This window comes from Zonotrichia leucophrys, chromosome 10, assembly GCF_028769735.1.
Source record: "Zonotrichia leucophrys gambelii isolate GWCS_2022_RI chromosome 10, RI_Zleu_2.0, whole genome shotgun sequence".
In the NCBI taxonomy this organism is placed as follows: domain Eukaryota; kingdom Metazoa; phylum Chordata; class Aves; order Passeriformes; family Passerellidae; genus Zonotrichia; species Zonotrichia leucophrys.
In genome coordinates this window covers 17,943,707-17,964,647 of record NC_088180.1, presented here as the reverse complement: position 1 = coordinate 17,964,647, position 20,941 = coordinate 17,943,707, and the positions used below count along the sequence as shown (strand labels likewise).

General features: G+C 49.1%; 1 protein-coding gene across 1 annotated transcript in view; it reads left to right on the top strand.

The window, feature by feature from the left end:
• The window catches only part of IGDCC3 (immunoglobulin superfamily DCC subclass member 3), a 94,765-nt gene that overhangs the window by 467 nt on the left and 73,357 nt on the right, over window positions 1-20,941 (top strand). Inside the window, exon 2 of the mRNA XM_064722421.1 lies at window positions 9,977-10,282. Within this exon, the coding sequence (XP_064578491.1) occupies window positions 9,977-10,282 (306 nt within the window). The remainder of the gene's footprint in view (window positions 1-9,976; window positions 10,283-20,941) is intronic.

Below are 20,941 nucleotides of genomic sequence, written 5' to 3'. Positions count from 1 at the left end.
GAGCAGCTCCGCGTGTGCCGCCGGTGCGGCATGGGGGTCCCCGCGGGTCAGCGTCCCTCCGCGGGAACGGGGCGCGTTCCTCCGGGAGGGCGAGCAGGGGTCGTGGCTTGGGGCTGCGGAGTCCCGCACGCGCCCATCCAGCGCCTTCATCCCCAGCCCATCCCGAAGTGCTCCCCAGGAGCTGTGCTTCCAGTTGGAAGCCCCTTGTGCGGGGGGCTCTGGGGAGGGACGGTGGTGTTTGTGGAGCCCGAGCCCCCGCCGCTGGCGCTGGGGAGGGGTGTGGTGGCTGCCGGGGCAGTGGCGTGGCTGGCCATCCACCCGTGCCCGGATCGTGAGAGCCGCCGGGATCGGCAGCGGGTGGGAGCGGGAGGCAGCGCCCGACGGACGCGTCGCGTTCGGACAGCAAAGGCTGTGATAGCGAGAGATGTTGGGAGACAAGTTGCAGGGATGAGGGCGAGCAACTTCAGACCTACAAGTATATTGTGCTCTCCTGTAACGCCAGCTCTGTCCGCATTGGTTGTAGCACGGTCCACCTGGCCGGACTACAAAAAGAGCTTTCCCTGGACCTACTGTGCACATGTCCTGCGGATAAATGGCAGTGTTTTTCTTCTGCTGGTGATGCATGGGTCTAATCTGACAAAGATGCTGTTCTGCAGCAAAACACCCGTGTGCGTCCTGTTCTAGTCTCTCTTTAACAGCCTTCTAGATAAGGAAAAGTAGGAACTGAGCAACCTGGGCTAGTGTAAGGTGTCCCTGCTCATATCGGGGGGTTGAAACGAGATGGTCTTTAAAGTCTCTTGCAATCCAAACCGTTCTGTGCTTATTCTATTAATTATTTTTAAAAAGCCCTGTAAGCAGCCCAGCATGGTTAGAGGGAGAAAAGTGTGTCTTAGATTTATCAAAGATTAGCTGCTAGGGTGTTTAGAAAGCAAAGCTGTGGGTTAGTCGTATCATAAATCTCGCCACGTGGTCCGTAGCAACCGCGCGAGGAGGAGAAGCCAGTGGAACTCGCGGAAAATATAAATGATCTGTGAAGTGGATGTAATGAAGCAGGTCTTGTTATTGTGTTAAGATTCCTGAGTAGTACAATGAGGATGGTTTAAAAAGTTTGTTTTGTTTGGTTTTTTTCGGGTTTTTTTTTTCTGACGGAGGAAAGCGAAAGAAGTGAATGCTTGAAAGCAGAACTTTAGCAACTTGAATTTGCGGCTGGGTTATCGCCTGCTGCTGTCCAAATTGCCCCGTGTGTTTGTTTATGCTGCGCCTCGGCGGGTCAGTGGCTCCTGACTTCGGGGTGTGTTTTGCTGGCCCTGCTGAGGAGTGTTTGGCTGCACTTCCAAAGTTTTTTGGTTCTGACGGTGTTTCCCCCCCTCCGGTGGGTTTGTGTGCTCTCGGCGCGGTTAACAGCGAGGTACCGTGTTTGTGCGCCCTGCTGAGTTCCGTAAACGCTCCCGCGTCGGTGTCAGCGGCGGAGCAGCCTCGCCGGGGATGCTGTGTGGGAGCAGTGCCGCGCTCTGCGGGACACGATGCTCCGCTCCCAGCCCTGTGCTTTTCGAGCTCCCCAAAATGCTGCTCTGGCGACTGTGCACCAGGCACTGGGAGCTGCTGGTCAGCCCGCGGGAGTGGGCTCAGCAGCGAGACAGTATTTTCTTTTTTTTTTTTTTCCCTCTTTTTTTCTTTTTTTTTTTAATTTCCTGGAGCTCTTTGTTCTGGGTGGTGGACAGCTTTTGTCTGTTATTGCTGAGCCCGGCATTCAGAGGCAGGCATAGGATACGAGAGGCTCCCCGGCTCTGCTCAGTAACAGCCTTGGAATTAAGCATCGTCATTTATGTTTAAGTAGGCTTAACTTCTAAATTATTGAAGCTATAAGCTTTCACTAATTTCTACTCTGTATGGCTTTGTTGTCTTTTTTTCAGACGAAAAAAAAGGATTGCTTTCTACTAAATTGGTGTAATACCCTGTCTTTTTTCTTAATATACATAGAGAGTATCAGGTATCATTTCCCCAGTAACGCTCAGAGACTCGGTATGAAATTCAAGCCCACGTTTGGGCTTCGTCTCTCTCGGGAGTTCAACAGGAGAATCTCAGGATGTGGTTTTCCCGCGTGGAGGCAGCAGGCAGCCCATGAAAGGGGGCAGGCATTGCACAGCTGTGTCAGTGTGCACCACCTTTGGGACCTGTGCTCAGGGCAAGGCTGGCACAGGGATGTGAGTGTGCAGCCGCCCGTGCTCGTGGCACTCAGGCACCTGCTGGGGCCATCAGGGTGCCCAGAGTGAACTTTGGAAGTGTATAAAGCCAGGTGAGAGAGGGGGCAACAGGACAGGTTTCTCCCCTTCTAATCTGCCCCACCACCCCCTGAGAATGGAGTTAGAATTATTAAGCTGTTGTAATTGTGCTTCTTGTGACCTGTCAGGCTCTGGATCTGGCCCAGAACAAGTTCCCATGCTCACTTAGGAGCTTGCAGAGGGTTCCAGGGGAGAGGATCTGGGCAGAGAGTCCCAGATGCAGGATTACAGCCTGGCTCCCCATCCTCTCCATCCTGTTCAATCCCAGGTTTGGCCCATGTGCTGTCAGCCTGGCACGGGCCAGCATGGTTGAGCTCAGCAGCAGCTCTGCCTCACAGAGAGCTGCAAAACTGCTCTCATTTTATCTGTGCAAACAAGAAGGTCTTTCTCCCTCTTTCTGTCTGCCTGAACTTTTTTAGTTATGATTTCCTTATTTCTCAAGGGTCCTGTGTCACAGTGTGTGAAGTGCCAAGCAGTGACCCCATGCAATGCCAGCCCTTGCTTCACAGACCCTTACACTATGCTCCAAAGCCATGTGCTTAATTTTGCAGCCTGCAGCAGATCTGGGACAGAAGATGCTTTTTTCTTGGTCCCTTTCCCCTACAATATTTCATGCTTTACACTCCTGGCCCATGATATTGTCCTTTTATTTAACCAACAAAACAATGCAAGAATCTACCTCTGCAGATTAAGAATTCCCATTTAAATCAATTGTGTAACATTAGTCAGAAACAGGAACAGTCCATTCAAAATTATTTTGAAATCACAAACTTATTTGAACTTTAGTGGAGCTTTTAGTTTTACAGAGTTTAGAAACTAATAAATTATGTAGCAGAGCTCATGAAAATCTACCCGAGTCTGCTTATCCAAAAGAATATCCAACATTTTGGTTTTGCAAGAAAATAAAAATAATTGTTTACACATGTTCAGGAGTCATTGGCAAGCTTATAAAACTGATGGTTAAGAAGGCGAACATGTCAATAATTGCACTTTAAGAGACGAGAGAGGCAAATAGGCGAGTGCAGGAGGAAAGCACAGAGCACACTGATCTGGCCCTGCTGTTGTATCAGATGTCACCGTGGTATCGCACCCTCCACTCGAGAGCAGCCCAGTCACTTAACAACCCAGACCTGCTCCGTGTTGGTAATTTAAAACCAGAGTTTCAGAGCAGAGTCAAGGATTTGCTGCCTGGTTGGTTTTTTTTGTTGTTGTTGTTCTTGCACATGAGATTGTGTTGATGAAGCTGATGGCAAGTCAGGGGATGTGGGTCGTGGTGAATGGTTCTGCTGAGCTGTGAAGATGCTTTTGCAGAAGGGTCGTTGCTGCTGAAACCTGAGAGCAGTGAAAAGAGAGAGAAGAGCTCGTGTTTCAAGGTGCTGGTTTTGGAGCGAGCAGGGATCCATGCAGTGCTCAGCTCCTTGAGAACAACAAGATGCTTTCCTCCATCCTGAATTTCAGGGTGGGAGGTGATAAGGCAAAAGGGATGGCAGGGAGGAGAGAGTGCTGAGTTTGCTTTCTGTAATTGTATTGATACTAATTGTATCCCCTGGATACAATTAAGAGTTTCAAAGTTTGTCGTGTGCACACTAACTTTGCTGCAGAAATACCTTTCCTTCTCTTCCCTTCCCTTCCCTTCCCTTCCCTTCCCTTCCCTTCCCTTCCCTTCCCTTCCCTTCCCTTCCCTTCCCTTCCCTTCCCTTCCCTTCCCTTCCCTTCCCTTCCCTTCCCTTCCCTTCCCTTCCCTTCCCTTCCCTTCCCTTCCCTTCCCTTCCCTTCCCTTCCCTTCCCTTCCCTTCCCTTCCCTTCCCTTCCCTTCCCTTCCCTTCCTTCCCTTCCCTTCCCTTCCCCTTCCCTTCCCTTCCCTTCCCTTCCCTTCCCTTCCCTTCCCTTCCCTTCCCTTCCCTTCCCTTCCCTTCCCTTCCCTTCCCTTCCCTTCCTTCCCTTCCCTTCCCTTCCCTTCCCTTCCCTTCCCTTCCCTTCCCTTCCCTTCCCTTCCCTTCCCTTCCCTTCCCTTTCCCTTCCCTTCCTTCCCTTCCCTTCCCTTCCCTTTCCTTGTATGCCATCCCAGCCTGCCAGAACTCAAGCTGAAATTCAAGGGCTGTGTTGGCTGGTGGAGTTTGGCACTGTGATGCCAAGGCACCTGTGGCTCCTTTGGCAGCCTTGTGCCATCCTGCCAGCCACCATCTCTGACCTGTGGGCACTGTCACTCACTGAGTGGCCAGTCCATTCCCTGCTGGCTCAGTGCAAGGGCCCGGCTGTGGGGACAGCCCCTCCCTGATGCTTTCCTGCAGGGTCAGGGAATGAGCCGGCTGTTCCCCTGTTCTGCGTTAGAGCAGCCTTGGGAGCTGAAGCCTGCGGGACTCTGGCTCTGGCACAGCATTTCCCATCTTGGCCGTGCCTTTGCTCTCTATTTGTGCATGGTTGTTCCCTGCTCTGTGTTTGTGCCGCTGTTGCCCTCTGTGGTGAGGCTGTGATCTGGTCAGGGCTGTGAAATACGTGGGGAATGCAAATAACAGTGCATCCTACCCATGGCGTGCTGCCATGCTCTCAGGATGCCTGGCTGGATGGAGCTGCTGTGGGTAATTAGCTCAGGAAAGGTCTTTGCCCTTTCCAGCTATACCAACAGGTTTTATCCCGCCTTCTTTAGATATGGGGGAGCCCACAAGGATTTGGGCTTGTCCTAGAAAGGCTCTTTGTGCTGTGAGTGCTTCCAGAGTGTTCAACAAGCGACCTCCTGGGAATTGCTCAGTCTGGTCTCAAACATCTGAAAATTATTTGGGGCAACTTCTTTGGCTCTTCATGCTCCTTGCCTTCCTCAGCTAAACTCGGTGTCCCCAGTGAGGGCAGCAATGCTGTTTTTGGGTTCTCTGTCAGGTGGCTGAGAAGTTGTGTTATCCCTCTCTGTTAGGAGGTCAGGGACCTCCTGCAATCGTTTAACGAGTGGATGTGGTTTATGCTCCCTGATGGAAAAATCGCTTTATATAACCTCCTGTCCAAAAGGAAAGGGAATAAAAAATTCTGAGCTAATAAACTTTACTGCCAGCAAGATGTGGGGCCTGTTACAGCCTATTCTCCTCTTCTTTAAATGTAAATTTTCTGGATGCCCTAAAGAGCCAATTTGCACTTTACTGCAGTGCAGTGCTTTTCTCCTTAGGGTCTGGGTCAGGCTCAAGGAGATTTAAGAGGGCACCAGCTGGATTTTTAGGCTGCCAATTTCATCAGCCTGAAGCTTGTTATAATCTGTTGGAGAACATCTTTCAGGTCCATATATCTCTTCCTTCCATATCCTTCCATTTGCAGAAGGATTTGAATGAAAAACAACCCACCACTGGAAAAACAGGAGCTATTTTTCATGTTCATGGCCCAACCTGCATCCAGGTTTTTGGTCCAGATACTGACCTATAAAATCCCACTAAAAGCCTCTGGTCCTGCCTGTCTTCTTTTGACTTTATTGGAGCAGCACTGGAGTGGTTCTCCTTGGTGGTGGTTATGCTGCTGATTAAGGCTGTGTTATGCTGGGAATAAACACAATAAATCAGAGGGGGCAAATTTGTGCTGATGTGAGGCAATTTGCAGGTGGATGGCATGCTGTTGGTGAGATGAGGAAGGAGCTGGTGCTACCTCAGTCTCCCCAGCAGTGCTCCCAGTGATGCTGCACCAGGAGAAGCGGGGTGGACCCAACTACTCCCACAATATCTCGCCTTGCCACAAGCTCAGAGCGGGCTGTTGGCAGCTTATTTCATCCCTCTGTGATTAATGTTCCCTGTCTAGAACAGGAGTAATAATACAGGCTTCATCTGTCAGGACCACGTGCTCCCGGGGCAGGGATGGCCCTGCTGGCTGCGGCTCTGGATGGGCTCCAGGAGGATGAGCCAGGGTGTGACTGAGGTCCTTGGCCATGGATGGCACCGCTAATTAGAGCGGTCACATTAGTCACTGAAGCACAGGAGGGGAAGCCAAAATCATGTTTCCCAAATGGAAAAGGACAATACAGGGGTATAAGCAAGTTCTTTTGAAACCCTGAATGTGCATTACAGTGTCAAGTAAAAAATAATTAAACTTAATTTTATTTTAAATGTACTTCAAAGTGTCTTTTAAGCTTCCCATTAATTTGAAGTTCTTTCTCTCAGCGCTAAATAAATCTCTTGGTTCAAAAGCACAAGTGCTAATTGGTTTCTCTGAGTATGCCTGGCTTGCTTGATCAATAGGGGAAGTAGTTTTTGTTAAATATTTGCACATATAGTCACATATTATATTGCTCAGGGAGATGGTAAATGTTTCTCAAAAGGAGACTTGTAGAATGAGGATTCCAGTAATTTTCTTGTGGCCTTTATGTCAGAGCTAATCACGCTTCCTCCCTCCATCCCTTTGCAGAAGCAAAGCAGTTTTCCCTCACGCGCTGCCGGTGTCGAGACACGCGGGCTGTTCAGCTGCCTGCCCGACGCCCCGGCTCCAACTGCAAACTCGAGCTGCCACCAGCAGAGCTGAACAGTTCCTGCCTCGAGCAGGGACTGCCTGTGAGCCATGCTGCCTTGCAGTCTGTTTTGGGAGGTACCTGGGATGTTGTGTGCGATTAGAGGGGTTTGGATACACAGCCAGCTGTTGGAGAGGGATGGGACTTTCAGACTCCCTGAGTGAATGTGCACAGCCTCAGCAATTTCCTTGCTGTCTCTCAATTAATTGCACTTTTACTATTTCCATGTGCCTTTGGAGTATCATTTACTTCCAACTTTGCAGCATCATTTCTGTGCCTCACTGGTAACTGCAATCAGTTCTTTATGCTGATGGAATTGGGTGGGTTCATCTCTCCCACCATTATCCCATTCCTTATCCTGTCTGTGCTCTCCCTCTGGCTCCTCTGAGCTGATCTCTAGAGCAAACACCAGGAATCTTCTTGTCCCACTATGGAGATTCCTCTGGGAGCGTCTGTCCCTTTGTCTCTCATCCTGAGCGTCCTGGGAAAAAAGGGCTCTGTGTTCAGAGTCTGCCTTTGAGACAGAGAATAAACAAAGTTTGGCTTCTCCCAGATCTCCAGGTGGGGTGATCTAGCTTCCCCCCATGCATCTGGTTAGTTGGTCACCTGGCCCTGAAACTCCAGGAAGGAGGCAGCAAGATTTCTTCAAGGTCTGATAAGCATCCCATGAGAAAAACCCAAGTTAAGTTGAAATTTGGGTGCTTCTGGACACTGCAAGGTGTCTAGAGGTAACAAACCAGTTGCACAGTGCCACGCCTCAAGGCACAGTCCTGCTCCTGAGTGCAGCCCAAGGAGACCCCAGGAGCAGTGCCTGTCCCCACTCCAGCAAGTGTCTGAGGAGCCCAGTCCTAATCAGGAGCATCATCACTCCTGCAGCTCGAGCAGCCTGGAGTGAGGATGCAGACCGAATGTTTATGGAGGCAAACATGATTATCTCCAATCACAGGCCTTAATGATGGTTGTTATAATGACAGCAATTGTGGGAAGGGCATGTAATTATGTTGATTCTTCCTTTTATTGTACATATAATAATAAGCTGTTTTATCTAAGAGTACAGGGGTGCTGGGGGAAGATGGGGTATTTATTTAATTATGGATTTTTTTCTGATTGCACATTAGGCTAAATCTTGAAATCTTCAATTTTCTGGAGTCACAAGTCCCTCTTGGCTCAGCATCAGGATGGAAGGGTCTTTATCCTACCTAACTCGCCAGAGGACTCACACAGGGAATGGGGCCCCAGCGTGGTGTTGAGACTCTGGCCACTTTGCAGAAAAATGCAGAGCATTCATCTAATTCCTTAATTTTCACAAAAAAAAGTAATTGATGGGTTTGTGCTGGCTGCAGTCTGACTTGCTGAGAGGACCCCAGGGCTATCTCATAAAAAAGGAGTCACAGTGAGCGATAGATCACCGAGATGGCTGGAGCTAGCCTGACATTTTAAGACTTAATGGGTTAATAAAGTGTGTGTTTTAGGTGCCTGTCACTAAGTGGGGTTTGTCCATTCCTTGCACACACTCATACCTCGTTGGCAGTACCTTTGGCCTGGCCCTGCAGTACCACTGCTGTCTTTGTCTGCTCCGTCCATCTGCCTCGGCTCAGGTTGCACTCAATGTTTATCCCCCGTAATCCAATTTAAGTTGCCGTAGAAAGCAGTGGGGATTTACAGAAAGAAAGAAAAAAAAATCTCACTGGGTTTGCAGAGCAGAAAAGACAGGCTTTTTTTCTTCTTTTTCTTTAGTGTAACTGCCTCTTCTCATCTCTGTTATTCTTACTATGCATTAACAGTCTGCCCTCCACCCTGCTTTTGAGCCTCGTGTGGGGGGATCCTGTCCTTGGTGGGGTCTCTATGAGGGACAGGTATCACAAAGCCTGTGCTGTGGCTGGTGTTTGGCAAGAGATATTGCTTGTGTGCATCCCAGTTCTGTGAGTATCTGTGGAGTTGGTTCCTCTGGGCCTGTGAAAGAGGAAAGAAGCTCTATCACAGGTTGGGAAACCCCCACCTTGGAGGGCCAGAGGTGAAGTGAACTGTTGGAAAGGCTCTGTCTGTATTTGGATGAAACTGTAGTTTTCTTACTCTGTTGGAATTTCTTCACCATTGCTCCTCTTTAAAAAAACCCAGTTCACCTCCATCCCTTCATTTACAGCCTTCAAATATCTATGTAACTCTCCTTTCTTGGTCTCTTTTTGTCTTTCATGTCTACATGTATTTTGGCCAATCTTTAAGCAATAGTTCTATTTCTGTCATCTTCTGTAGTGTCTGATCATGGCTACAGGGCAAATCGTACCCTCAAAAGGTGTGCTGTGACCAAGTGAAGCATAACGTGCCAAAGACACAGCGTTTAAATGCTCTTGTGGCAAAAGAAGTAAATTAGGATGTATCTGTGTCATGGGAAGTGAGGGTTTGCCTATTGTTGGTACAAATTCTGCAATAACTTATCTCTCGTGGACATCGTTTAGCGTAATTGCTTTGCAAGAAACCTTTTGTGTGGCTGAGCCGGAACATTGTGCATTTGTATTTTGGTGCTTAACTTGCTCTTCATTAAGGGCTGAATAGCACCATGCATTGCCTGTTACAGCGCGAGGGAGACCAAGGCGACAGAAGGGCGCGGTGTTGCGTGCGAGAGGCAAACAGCCTCCTGCTCTGCCAAGCGCGAGAAGTGTCGGGAAGATGCCGGTGGCAATATGGTCTGGATCGGGAGCTGCTGATCCCCCCTCACCCCGCCGGCTGTGCTGCAAACGGGTCTGGGGCACGGCACAGCCCCTCTGCCTGGCTGTGTGGGGAGAGGAATGGCTTTCCAGCACTGCGTGCACTTCTGGGCTGGGAAGGGATGATGCCCTATGTTTGTGCAAGTTTTAATTGTTGAATGCTGCACACCTGCAATGGGAGGTGAAAGGCAATCCTCAGGGCAGTATGGGGTGGAGCTAGGGTTTGGCAAGCTGCTGCAGGGATGTGCCTGCCTGTCCCCTGCACTGGAGCCTCCTAAGGCAGCCTCGAAGGACTTTGCCTGTGGTTGTGCTGTAAGAAATTGTACCCTGAGGTTGAGAGAGTAAAAGTCTTGGGAGGCAAACCCTGCCTCCTGTGGGTTTTGTGTTTCTCAGAAACACTTGCACTTTGTAGCACATTCCAAATGTTTCCATCATCCTAATACCTGCCATAGCAGTTGACTCTTGCTGCTGCTCCTGGACGTGCTGCTGACTCTGCCCTACTCTCTTCATTTTAGATTTTGGCCGTTCCTCTGAGCTGGCGTTCGTTGTGGAGCCTAGTGATGACATAGCTGTGCAGGAGCAACCCTTGATCCTCTACTGCCAGGTGGAGGGCATCCAGCCCATCACCATCACGTGGCGGAAGAATGGCGTGATGATCGTGGACAGTGAGAACGCCTTTATGTTGGCCAACGGGTCTCTCTACGTCTCCCGCTTCCAGAGGCTGCGGGGAGATGGGTCCTCGGATGAAGGCGAGTACGACTGCATGGCACAGAACCACTACGGGCTGCTGGTGAGCCGCAAGGCAAAGATTCAGGCAGCAAGTAAGTACAGACAGCGTCCCACCCCCACCTCACAGGGCAATCCCACAAGGGGCACTGGCTGTGTTGGGAAACAGGAGGGCAGCATGGTGGGTGCTGGGTTTTCATGGAGCGGGGATTAAAGAGAGGGAAGAGAGAAAAACCCTGGAGATGGTGTCAAAATCTGGCTGGCATCTAATCTGTGTAGCTGTCCAAATGTGAAAGAAGAGCTCATGAGCTTTCTTGGGTAGAAAACTAAAAGCCACCTTCCAACAGCGAATTCTCTGTGTTGGAGGTGTAAGTTACATTAAAATCATGTGGTGAAGTAGTCTGTGGTTTGTGTATCTCCTGCAGTGAGTTTGGAAGCCTCTTTGCTGTGCAGCACAGCTGGGCTCTGCTTGGCAGGCAGCACTTCCCAAACCATAGGCAAAGACCTCCTGAAGGTCATGGTATCTTTCATTTTGTTATTTAATGCTGGCAGTGTAGAGGCAGCAAGGTCTTATTTACTACCTGGTGTGGCAGTGCCTTTGGGGGCAAGGCTAACAACACCAGACAGATTGTCTAATGGGGGAGCCTGGAGGAGGAGAGAGATGAAAATGCCAGTGAGGGAATGAAATTTAAAGGTGGGGGAGGAAGAACTCCAGGGCAGGCCGTGACTCCAGCTCTGCACGCTACCTGACATTAGCCCATTGCTTTGCCTGGGCCAGAGCAGTTGGGTCCTGTTGGATCTCCTGGTTCTCCCTTCTCAGCTCTGGTTGCTGGTTGGTGTTTGTCCCAGGACTGACACCCAGCAGAGCTGGGGGGTCTGTAGTGGCTTCCCTGTTGTGTTGGTGGCTTTCTTTGCCCACAGACTGTCTGGGGGCTCTGGGAGTGCAGCCACTGATCCTTTTTGCATTTAACCGGAAGTTGCTGCTGGATGTAATTTCTATGTGAGTGTGAGGATGGGTGTGTGGTACAGCCGCGAGACCTGACAGAACACTGGTTTGTTAAGTTTTGCTGAAGGGTTCTCCAGCTTGTTTGGCTACTGCTCTTCCTTCTGTGCAAGCAACTTACTAATGCTTCTGTTGCAATTGCTAATATCACCATGATATTTTGGTGCAAAGCAGGAAAAGTCTAAGGCAAAGTCTGGGGCTGAGGTCTTGTCTGCCTTTCCCAACCTGGGGGCCTTTTGGAACGCTGCCGCCCGCTCCCCGCAGTGCCAGGGCCGGCTGGCAGCCCACCAAGGGAACACTCCAGCCCTTGTATAACAATTCCCGAGTACATGAAGTGGCCATCTGCAAACCTAGCTTTTCAGGAGTGTAAGAAGTGACATTGTCCAGGAGCCAAGGGCTTTGGGGCCTTGCCAGATTAGCAGCTGGATCTCAGACTTGTCAGTCTTGTGGTGCTAAACCTTGGAGCACTTTTGGTGAATGGCTCTGGCATTTATGAGCTGGAAGCCGACTCATGCACAAGCACAATGCCAAACTTCTTGGACCTGTAAACTGGAGACATGAGAGCCAGAGGAATTACCTTTGAGATTGTGGATTGTCAATAAACACTGTTATCTTGGCTCCTGCATCAATATGTATGTGATGTGCTGTGTGTCCCTGAATAGCGTTTCCTTTTGTAGCCGTAGTTTCACATGAATCAAAATGAAAAAGGGATCGTGTTGAAAATGCTCTGGACTCTATTCTAGCTTCAGGCTTGGTTTGTTGCCAGCCCTGAGAAGAGGTCTGGGTGAAGCCAGCACAAACAGGCCCCCCCCCAGCCTTGATGCCACAGGTGCGTGCAGATAATGGGAATCAAACAGGATGTTGTGGGTAAATGTAACCTGCTGCTCAGGGCAAGCTGCCCTGCTGTGCCTGAGCCGCAGGAACACACACTTGCACTTAGGAGTCTGCTTAATCGTAGATGAAATCTCCTGAGAATGAATCACTGTTGTACCCTGGGCCCCCAAGTCTCAGGGTGGTTACACACAAGAGACAGTGATTTTCCTTGCTCCAAGTCCCAATCAGCAAGTCGAAGGAGAAGGGTAATTATCCCCATTTTAGGGACCTTTGCATCGAGGGAATGGGTGCTGGCTGCCTGGAAGGGAAAGGGAAAAAAAACCCAAGTGCTAAGCAGACCTTTGCAGAGCAGAGTAAATACTGCCAGTGGGTAAAACCTCATCCCAGTGCTGATCTCTTCTTCCCTCTGAGCCTGACATCTGAACACAAAAGCAAAGGAGAAATAAAAACCTTTCACAAACAAAAATCTTGAAAGTTGATCAAGGCCACGCTACAGAGGAATAAAAGAGATCTGACAGAGCGGAGCCCCTCGAGAGCTCTGTTGCACTTTTCGCTGTCTTCAAAGGCAGGCTGTTAGTCTCGTATCACCGTTACAGACCCCGGCTTTGTATTATTGCTTGGAATATAATCTTCTTGGCTTGGAGGAATGTACATATTTGCATTCAGGAAATGTGGGCTCGATATCATATTTTTATGTTTCAAATTTACTTCAACACTTGGCATTGAGTAAAATTTAACTGGAAGAATATGCTGCTCTCAGCCACTGCGCGTGAGCCCTTGATGAGCTCAAGGTGCTAGCAGTTTCCTCACCAAGAGGGCACATCTTAAACCCTTCCTCCTAAAAATTAACTCATTAAATTGATTTCATTAAATTCTGGGGTATTTCTGTATGTCGCCATTGTTAATCAAAGATACTCAGTGGAAGGAAGCAGACCTTGGGTGGTTTGTGGACTGGCTGGTCAGGTGCTAAAAACACTGATAATATTTTTGTAGTGTAACTTTTTTTTGAACAAGCACAAGTGTGCAAGAAGCCTACGTGTGACTGAGCTGAGCAGGGAGGCCCTCAGCATTTCTACCCTCTGCCTAACACCCCGGTTGGAATTCTTTCAGTTGCTGTTTCTGTGTCTGTTCAAACCCTGGTGTGTTAGTTTAAAAGGTTGTGGAATGCAACATGTTTTTATAATCTGATCAGGTTATTGAATACAGATCCTTTCTGTCTCTCAATGACAGTTCTGTAGTTTCGCATGACTCCGAGCTGTCTTAATTAAAATCAGTTTCATATCAGAGTGTTCTCTGGAGGCACGGCTTGGCTGGGTTTTCACAGGTCTCTGAGGAGCTGGATTTCCCCTATGCATGCCAGAAGCTGAGCATGCTTTGGCTCTCTGTGGATGAAGATACCCTCTGAGCAATTTTAACATCCAGAGTCCACTCCTCAGGAAGGTGGGCTCCCGAGAACACACCCACCTTTCTTCCCATCACCACCCTTTGCTTAACTTGGCCTCACTTGCTCTGATTCTGTCATCTCGTGGCATTTCCAGCTCTTTTTGCCAATGCTGTAATTTGATGGACCTGGCTCCACATCATCATAAATCACAGCCCAGCCAGTGGAGTAAGACCCATTGATTATATCACTCAATAACAAGCAGTTACCACTAATTGGAAATCACCATCAAACTGGGTATCGGATCAGGCTCTGCACGTATCCAGCCTGAGAGTAAAAATTTTCCCTGTTTGATCTGATGCTATAATCCCCTCGCCCCAAAAATAAAACAACAAACAAACAAACAAAAAGCACACCAAAAAAATGAACAATTGGTGCAATTTACACCCAATTTCCTGAAGTTTGGTGCATTGGACCTGCCCTGTATTTGAGGTACTGCAGGACCTGATAATAACTCTGGACAGATCTGAGCTTGTAAAGGCATTTTCTTCCCTATGTCTTGCTGCAGGGTGACTGGTTTGTAGTTAAGCATAGCAGCACACATCCCTGTGCCCTTCTCTTCTCCCTGACCCCCTTTCCTTCTGCATCCTGTCCCAAATTCTGCTCCTGCATCCCACTGTGTGTGGCTGTCCGTGGCACTTACCCTGCCAGCAGGAGGGCAGGATTGATAGCTTGGGCAAGGCAGATGCTGTGACTCCTCTCTGCATTGATCCCTGCACGCAGCAGCAGCAGCAGCTCCCTCACCCAGCCTGGGACAAGCATGCTGTCCCACAAACACACTGGCCACCGTCTTCAGGTCATCAGCAAGATACAGAAGTGGGGAGGGCTGGTGCATATGCAAACTTGCAGGTTGGTTTCCCTGCCAAGCTGTGTAGCTAGGGGAGGAGGTTGGGAACCCAACAGGGATTTTAAAGCAGCAAAGATCTTCCCATCGTTTCAGCTCCTCTGCACAGAATATATTCAGGGTTTAACCTGCAGCCCCCTTTCCAGGCTCTGGGGTGGTGGGAAGAGCTGCTGAGCCCAAATAATGGCAGCATTTATAAGAGTGTAGAGACAAGAAGGAAGTCTAAAAGGATTAGGGAGAGACAAAGGGGGCTGATTATTTTATGGGTCACAATACAAGGCATTAGAGTGAGATCACAAAGGGATGTAATTACAAAAGAAGGCCATACTGGGGGGGATCAATCCAGGATTAGAGTGGGAAATGTTTTTACACAGTTTTGTTCCACTCATTATGAAGTTAGCATTTTAAATTAAGGTTTAAATAAGGTGGCACCAAAGTTGTCACCAAGGTATTTCCTGGGCAATGCCACTGTTGGGATGCAGATTGTGAGTCTCAGCTCAAAACGTCAAGGCAGACCTTAAACACGTGGGTTTGCTGTTGGTTTCTCTTGTGCCTGTGCAGTATCTGTGTTGTCAGCAGAGCCCTACCTATGGCTTGTGCTTAGGACTAATTAACCTGTTTTTGCTGTTGGAGGTGGAATGCTTTTGTGACTCCTTGTTTTACTGGTGCAAAATGTGCTGGAGGTAAAGGTCTGCCCTGGTGTCAGTTACAGCTCTGGAGACGTCTTCCTTTTACTCCCAGGAACTTTTTTGCTAATGGTTATTTGAATTTTCTTGCAGTTTAACTCTTGGTGTTGTGTGCCAAGTTTCCTCCATCCATAAACTAGATTTTTTTCCCCTTTCCCCCCCTGTTGTGGCTCTGCTCATATTTATTGCCCTTTCTTCTCCAATGCTTAGCAGAAGGGCTCAGCCCTAATGCCAGTGATGTTTCTATATTGTCTGTGCTTTGAGTGCTTATGGCAAGCCCAGAGCAAATTCCTGGCTTGCAGCAGTGGGTCTCAGAGGGGAAAAATACCCATGAGGAATTACTAAAGGAAAAAAATGAGAGCAAAAGAAATTAAGTAAAGCAGAAACACTGTGAGAGGTTTCCAGGAGATGGATATGATGGGTGAGTGGGTTATTTCCCTCCATCAGCTCTTTTGGCTGCCCCTAGGACATGCTGGTTCACGTGATGCTGCCTCTCACATCTATACTGTTGCAGTACAGTTGGCCCTGTGTGTGCTGCAAAACAAATGTGCAAATATAGGAGTCACCAGGGGAAAATTGGAGATTTGACTGGGAATTTTAGTAGATTTGCAGGATTAAAAGAGTTTGTCACTTACCACCCACTGCATTTCAGCGTCTGCATGTAACAGCCAGGATTCATCCTGAGACTTGAGCATATTATAAGACCATATTTCTTTTGGCTGCTCATTTCTTAGCAGTGTGATAGTTATTTAAATATCATCTTGCACTTCTTTCCAAGGCTTCTAACGTGGATGCGCCAACCTTAGCTCCGGCAGCGTTATCTCTCATATAGGGGCTTTGCACTGCAGGCAGTAATGTCACTTAGTCATTTATAGAAAGCTCAGGGGAAATATATCAGAAGAATTTCATTAATGGCAGCACTGTTGAGTTATTTGTCTCAATTAACTCTTGGAGCACAGCTGAGGAAGTTCTGACATCTCTGCAGCCTGCACCTGCAGTATGAGGCAGCTCTCTGCTTCTTTTTTAAGGTGGGTTGAAGCTCTGTGATACCTGCAAGGGCAGTCCTGTGGGGACAGCACAGTGCCCAGCCCTGTGTGCCTGTACCCTGCTCATCCCTCTGCCTGCTGCTCTGCTCCAGCCTCTCCTCAAAGTATTGGGCCACTCTCCTGTATTATTTTCGTCAGGAGGGCGGGTCTCTGGTTATATGGCTTGCATTCTCATTTTGCCCTACAAGGGTCCCAGCTGGCTATGGTGTGGCCAGTGACATCCATGTACCTGCTGTGCCTCAGTTTCCCTTCTCTGAAGCCAGAATGCGTTTACAGTCAGTGCCGTGATTTGCACACTCCTGTGAACACCTGGGGGGCCAAACTGCTGTTTTGTGTTTGTCAGGGACCCAGGTTAGCTGGCCATGGTGTTTCACCTGCACTGTTGCTTCTCTCTGAGGGGTGCACAGTGCTGGGGCCAGACTGGGGCCCAGGTGAGAGAGGAGCTGCTTTTCTGCCATTGTTCATTGCCAAGACTGTGAGTAGGAATCAATTTTGGGGGGCATTTCACCAGAACAATCCATGCTTTTGATCTAGTGAGTAACCTTTGAATGTTTGGGGTCTTTGGGTGCAGTGTGATATGAGTGAGGTCAGACTTCACAAATCCCTTCTTATGGGTGAGTCCCTGCACAGGTGCCAAAGCTGCTTTCCCAGAGCTGGCAGGATGGGACCTGGGAGGGTCATCAGCCAGAGCTTCCTGACATCAGGGGATGCTGGATCTGACTATGCACCTCCTCTTCCGCTCTGGTTTTAGCTTTAGCCACCATGGCAGCCCTGTTGCTGGGAAGGGAGTCTGCTCCACTCCTCCTAGGCACAGCATATGGTTTTCAGAGAGGTTCTTGCTTTAAACCCAATTTTACAGTTGGGTTGACTGAGGCAAAAGGAGGTCAAACGATTCGCCTGAGGTCACCCAATAAGTGGCTGGGATTAAATCTCAGCCCAGGACGCTGCCCGTTCCCAGCGCTGGCTGTGCTGGCCGGACCAGATGGCCTCTGAATGCGGCGTCAAGATCCTCAGCTTTTCCCCCACCTCATTGTTCTCCATTGTGGGCTTCTGAATGCAGGACCTTGAAAGTGAGAGTCATTTGGATTTGCTGAGTCCAAGTTATTCTGTTTAATGACATGGATTTGCAGGAGAGGGTTTAAACACACTGTTTGCTACTGAGGTTGGAATTTTGAGAGATTTGCTCTTTGCTTTGGTTTTCTGATGTTAAAACTCTGTCTGCCAGACCAGCTAAAATTGGTCCCTTACCGTTTCAGCTGCCCTGCTGCTGGTTCAGTGACTGCAGGGCTGGCCTATCTTTGTACCTGGGCAGGTTTCTCCATAGGTCTCTTGGGTCCTGATCCCTGGTGTAATTCCCCAGCACCACAGCTCTCTGGTCTGTTTGTGCAGTTTGTGTCTTCCCCCTTAGCTTGGTTCTGGGATCACAGAAAGGGGTCCGTGCAAGGTGCTGCTGGATGGACAGTGTCATGTGTTTACCTGTGTGAATCTGCAGACTCCTGTTAGCTCTGGAAAAGCAGATGCTGACATCTCTCTCCTGATCTGGTGTCTGTCCCACACGCCACTCCTGACAGAGGCCACAGATGAGCTTAAAGCAAAGCTTTAAAGAGCATTTTAAAGATGAGCTCCATTCCTGCTCTCCAAGCTAAGGAGCAGCCTGGAAAAGTGCATCTCTATTGGACAGCAGGTGTACAAATGCCTGGGACTGGGACACAGAGACCAGAGACCATCTGCCCATGAAGCAGCAGTGCCTGGGTGTGTGGGGCAGACTGCAGCTCTTGGGGCAGGGGGGTTCTGCTGCACCCACACATCCCTCTGCATTCCCTGTGCATTCCCTCTGCATTCCCTGAGCATTCTGCCTTCCCAGGGAGGGCCGCACTCCTGCGCCACTCACATGCCTAAGTAAGCTGGCACCTCTTGAGCATGCCTTGATTAATGGTGGTTTTTTGTCAGTCCTAAGAGGCCCCATTATGTCCCTTTGATGCTGCATTTTGCACTTACCACTGTCACTGAGCTCAATGACTAATTTTCACAGGTCAAGGGAGAGGGACAATGGATCAGGCCACATTTGGAAGAAACAAATGAAATTTTACTGCAACTGAGAGCACTAATTAAGAGTGAGGATCAATTTGGGTGTACAAAAGAGATAGTTTTAGGCTGCTGATGTGTAAATGAGTGGTGGTGTTGCAGTAGCAGAGAAGTTCAGTGTGTGCATACTTCAGCTGTAGCATTGTACTCTGCTGCATTTGATCGATTCTTCTGTGCTTATTCATCAAGGAAAAACCAAGTGTTTTCCTGCCTGCTGTGCCTGGGAAGGGCAGGGACAGCAAACCTGCCAGATCAAGTCATGGCTGATCCCTGTGAGATGTTTTTGACCAGGAGCAGGAGCTTGTGTTTCTTCAGTCGCCTTGCTCATCTTGGAGCATGGCACTGCAGGTTGCCAGTGGCTTTTGGGTGCAGTGCATGGCATTCCCTGCCCAGCTCTGTGGGCAGGATGATGCCCATTTTCATCCCAAGCCATAGCTCCCCCTCCCAAGGATTGCACTGTTTGCTGAGACTCAGAGGAACGCTGATTTGGAGGTGTCAGAGAGGGAAGGGACACGGGGAACTTTCATTCATCAAGGAGAATGTCATGGATTCAAAAAGGAGGAGAAGGAAAACCAAGACTGCACAAGCTGGACTCATGGCTTCACTAAGCATTACAAAAGTGTGATTCCAGTTTTCCTAAGCTTTCACATAAAACAAAAAGTCAGGGCTAATGTGTATTTGGGATGGGCTGGTTGCAAATGTCCAGGTGCACAGGCTGTGCCAGTTAAAATTAGCTTGCAGATGGCTTTGGTAAAATTGTGTCTGGTTTTGATTGGATGTGCCTTGGGTAGAGAAGTAGGAACATCAGCTGCAGCATTCTTTTGCCAAGAAGTTCTCCAGAGCCTTCGGGGTTCCCATGAAGTAAATCCTAAATGAATTTGAATCCAAACAGGTTTATGGTACTGATCAAATCTCCAAAATGATCAGGTGGAAGGAAGCAGCAGTCCATCTAATTTTCCCTTGTTATTTGGTGATGTTCGCCCACAAACATATTTTTCCCTGCAGCTCAGCATCTTCCCCAGAGGGCAGTGGGACATTCAGCCTCAGTCCAGAGGTTTGCTCTTGTGGTGACATTGCCTGAATGGCCAAGCAGTGCAGCCACATCCCTTTGTGCCCCAGCATGGCAGCTCTGTCTGAGGTGAGGGTGCTTGCCAGGGCACTTCATTTCCTCAGAGCAGCAGCCGTGTCCAGCTCACCATAGTTTCCCACGGCAACGTGTAAAGGGGCGGGAGGGAAAGTCCTGACTGCATCTTTCATTAGTGATCCTAAAGGAGAAGAGACAGGGCCCCAAGGGGGTCAGCTTGAACTGTCTCTCAAAAAAAAAGGGAGGGGAATGAGAAGAAATGTCTTCACATGGCATTGGAAAGATGACAGCAGAAATAATCCTTTCTTTAAAGCTCTTTTGCATTACCAAAGAGAAAATAGCTTTCTTGTCCCTTGGGACATTCATGGGTGCTGTAGACCTTCACAAGGGCTCAAGCACTGCAGGCACCCACCACCTCTAAGTGACAGGGGCTGGTCAAAATCCTAAATACAGAGTCTGGTGCTACACTTAAAGGAGCCAGACTTGACTGTTTTACCGAAGCAGTGTGCTGGCTGGTGCCTTGGGAAACCTGGCTGTTGCTACTGATCTCAGACAACTGTGTTTCTCTAGGAATTAGAGACTGTGGCATTGGTCCCCCCAGATCTCCCATCCCCACTGGGTTTGGGGGCCCATTGCCTGCTCAGTGTCCTTGCCCAGCTGCTGTGGGGCACCCTCACCCCACTTGAAGCTGTCAGAGCTCGTTACCAGCACAGGCAGCTCCTTCCCACCGCAGTGGGGCCGGGGAGGCCGGGTGCCTCCGGGCGGCTGCTCCGTGCTGATTGCTCTGTGCCTAATCAGGGCTGAGGAGTTGGGGCACTGCTGCACCTCACGCTGCTGCCAGCTGTCGATTTTCATGAGCCTCCTGGCTCTGACTTTTCTGAGACCTTTGAGCTTGCACCTAACCACCCGGGTACCAGCCAGAGGGGTCACAAGTTCTTGCATGGGAAAACAGAAGTCCCTGCACCATATATATTCATATGTAAAAGCCTCTTGGAGAAGGAGTTTTAAAAGCTGGCATGGTGTAGGTGCACGGGAAGTGTTTGTGTTGTGCTGGGGAACATGTATGAGCCTTTCTGCTTTAGACAGCGGTTTGCATGTGTTTGAAGCACCTCGATGATTCACACTGCTGCATCCCGTGGGGAAAATGGATTTGTTCTCCTACAGCTCTCTGCCCAAGGGGAGCCTGCTTAATTTTTCTTTTACTAACTAGGTTCTCCCAAGAATGAGAGATTACCTGAACTTCCAAAAGCATTTCCAATGTGTGGAGAAGTCTGGATGACTCACAACTTTTAATTAGCTCTCCTGACAGAGGCAAGGATCCCTCCCTTTCTCCCTCCTTCCCTAACAGAGAGGTGGTGATTAGAATTACAATGAAGATAATCCAAACTGTATGTGTAGGGTTTTCAGTAAGCGGAGAACAAAGCAGGACATCCATCTGGTGAGTGTGAGCCCATAATACCTTTCTGCTCATTTCTCCAGTGCAACAGGAGCTGCTTGGGACGGAAGCAAGCTCATTATTTTGGAAAGGCTTGCTGACACGCAGAGCGGGGCTGGCTTGTAATCTCTGAGGCACTGAAACCACTGCTCAGGAAGGAGCATTGCTTTTAATTTTAAGCCTACCTTTGTATTTCTTCTTGTTAAAATCTGCAGCAATGAGGGATACCGGCCTCTTCTGAGCCTGTCCTTAATTAGTGTGTGAAAGAGAGATGCCCTTAGTTTTAGCAAGGCTAA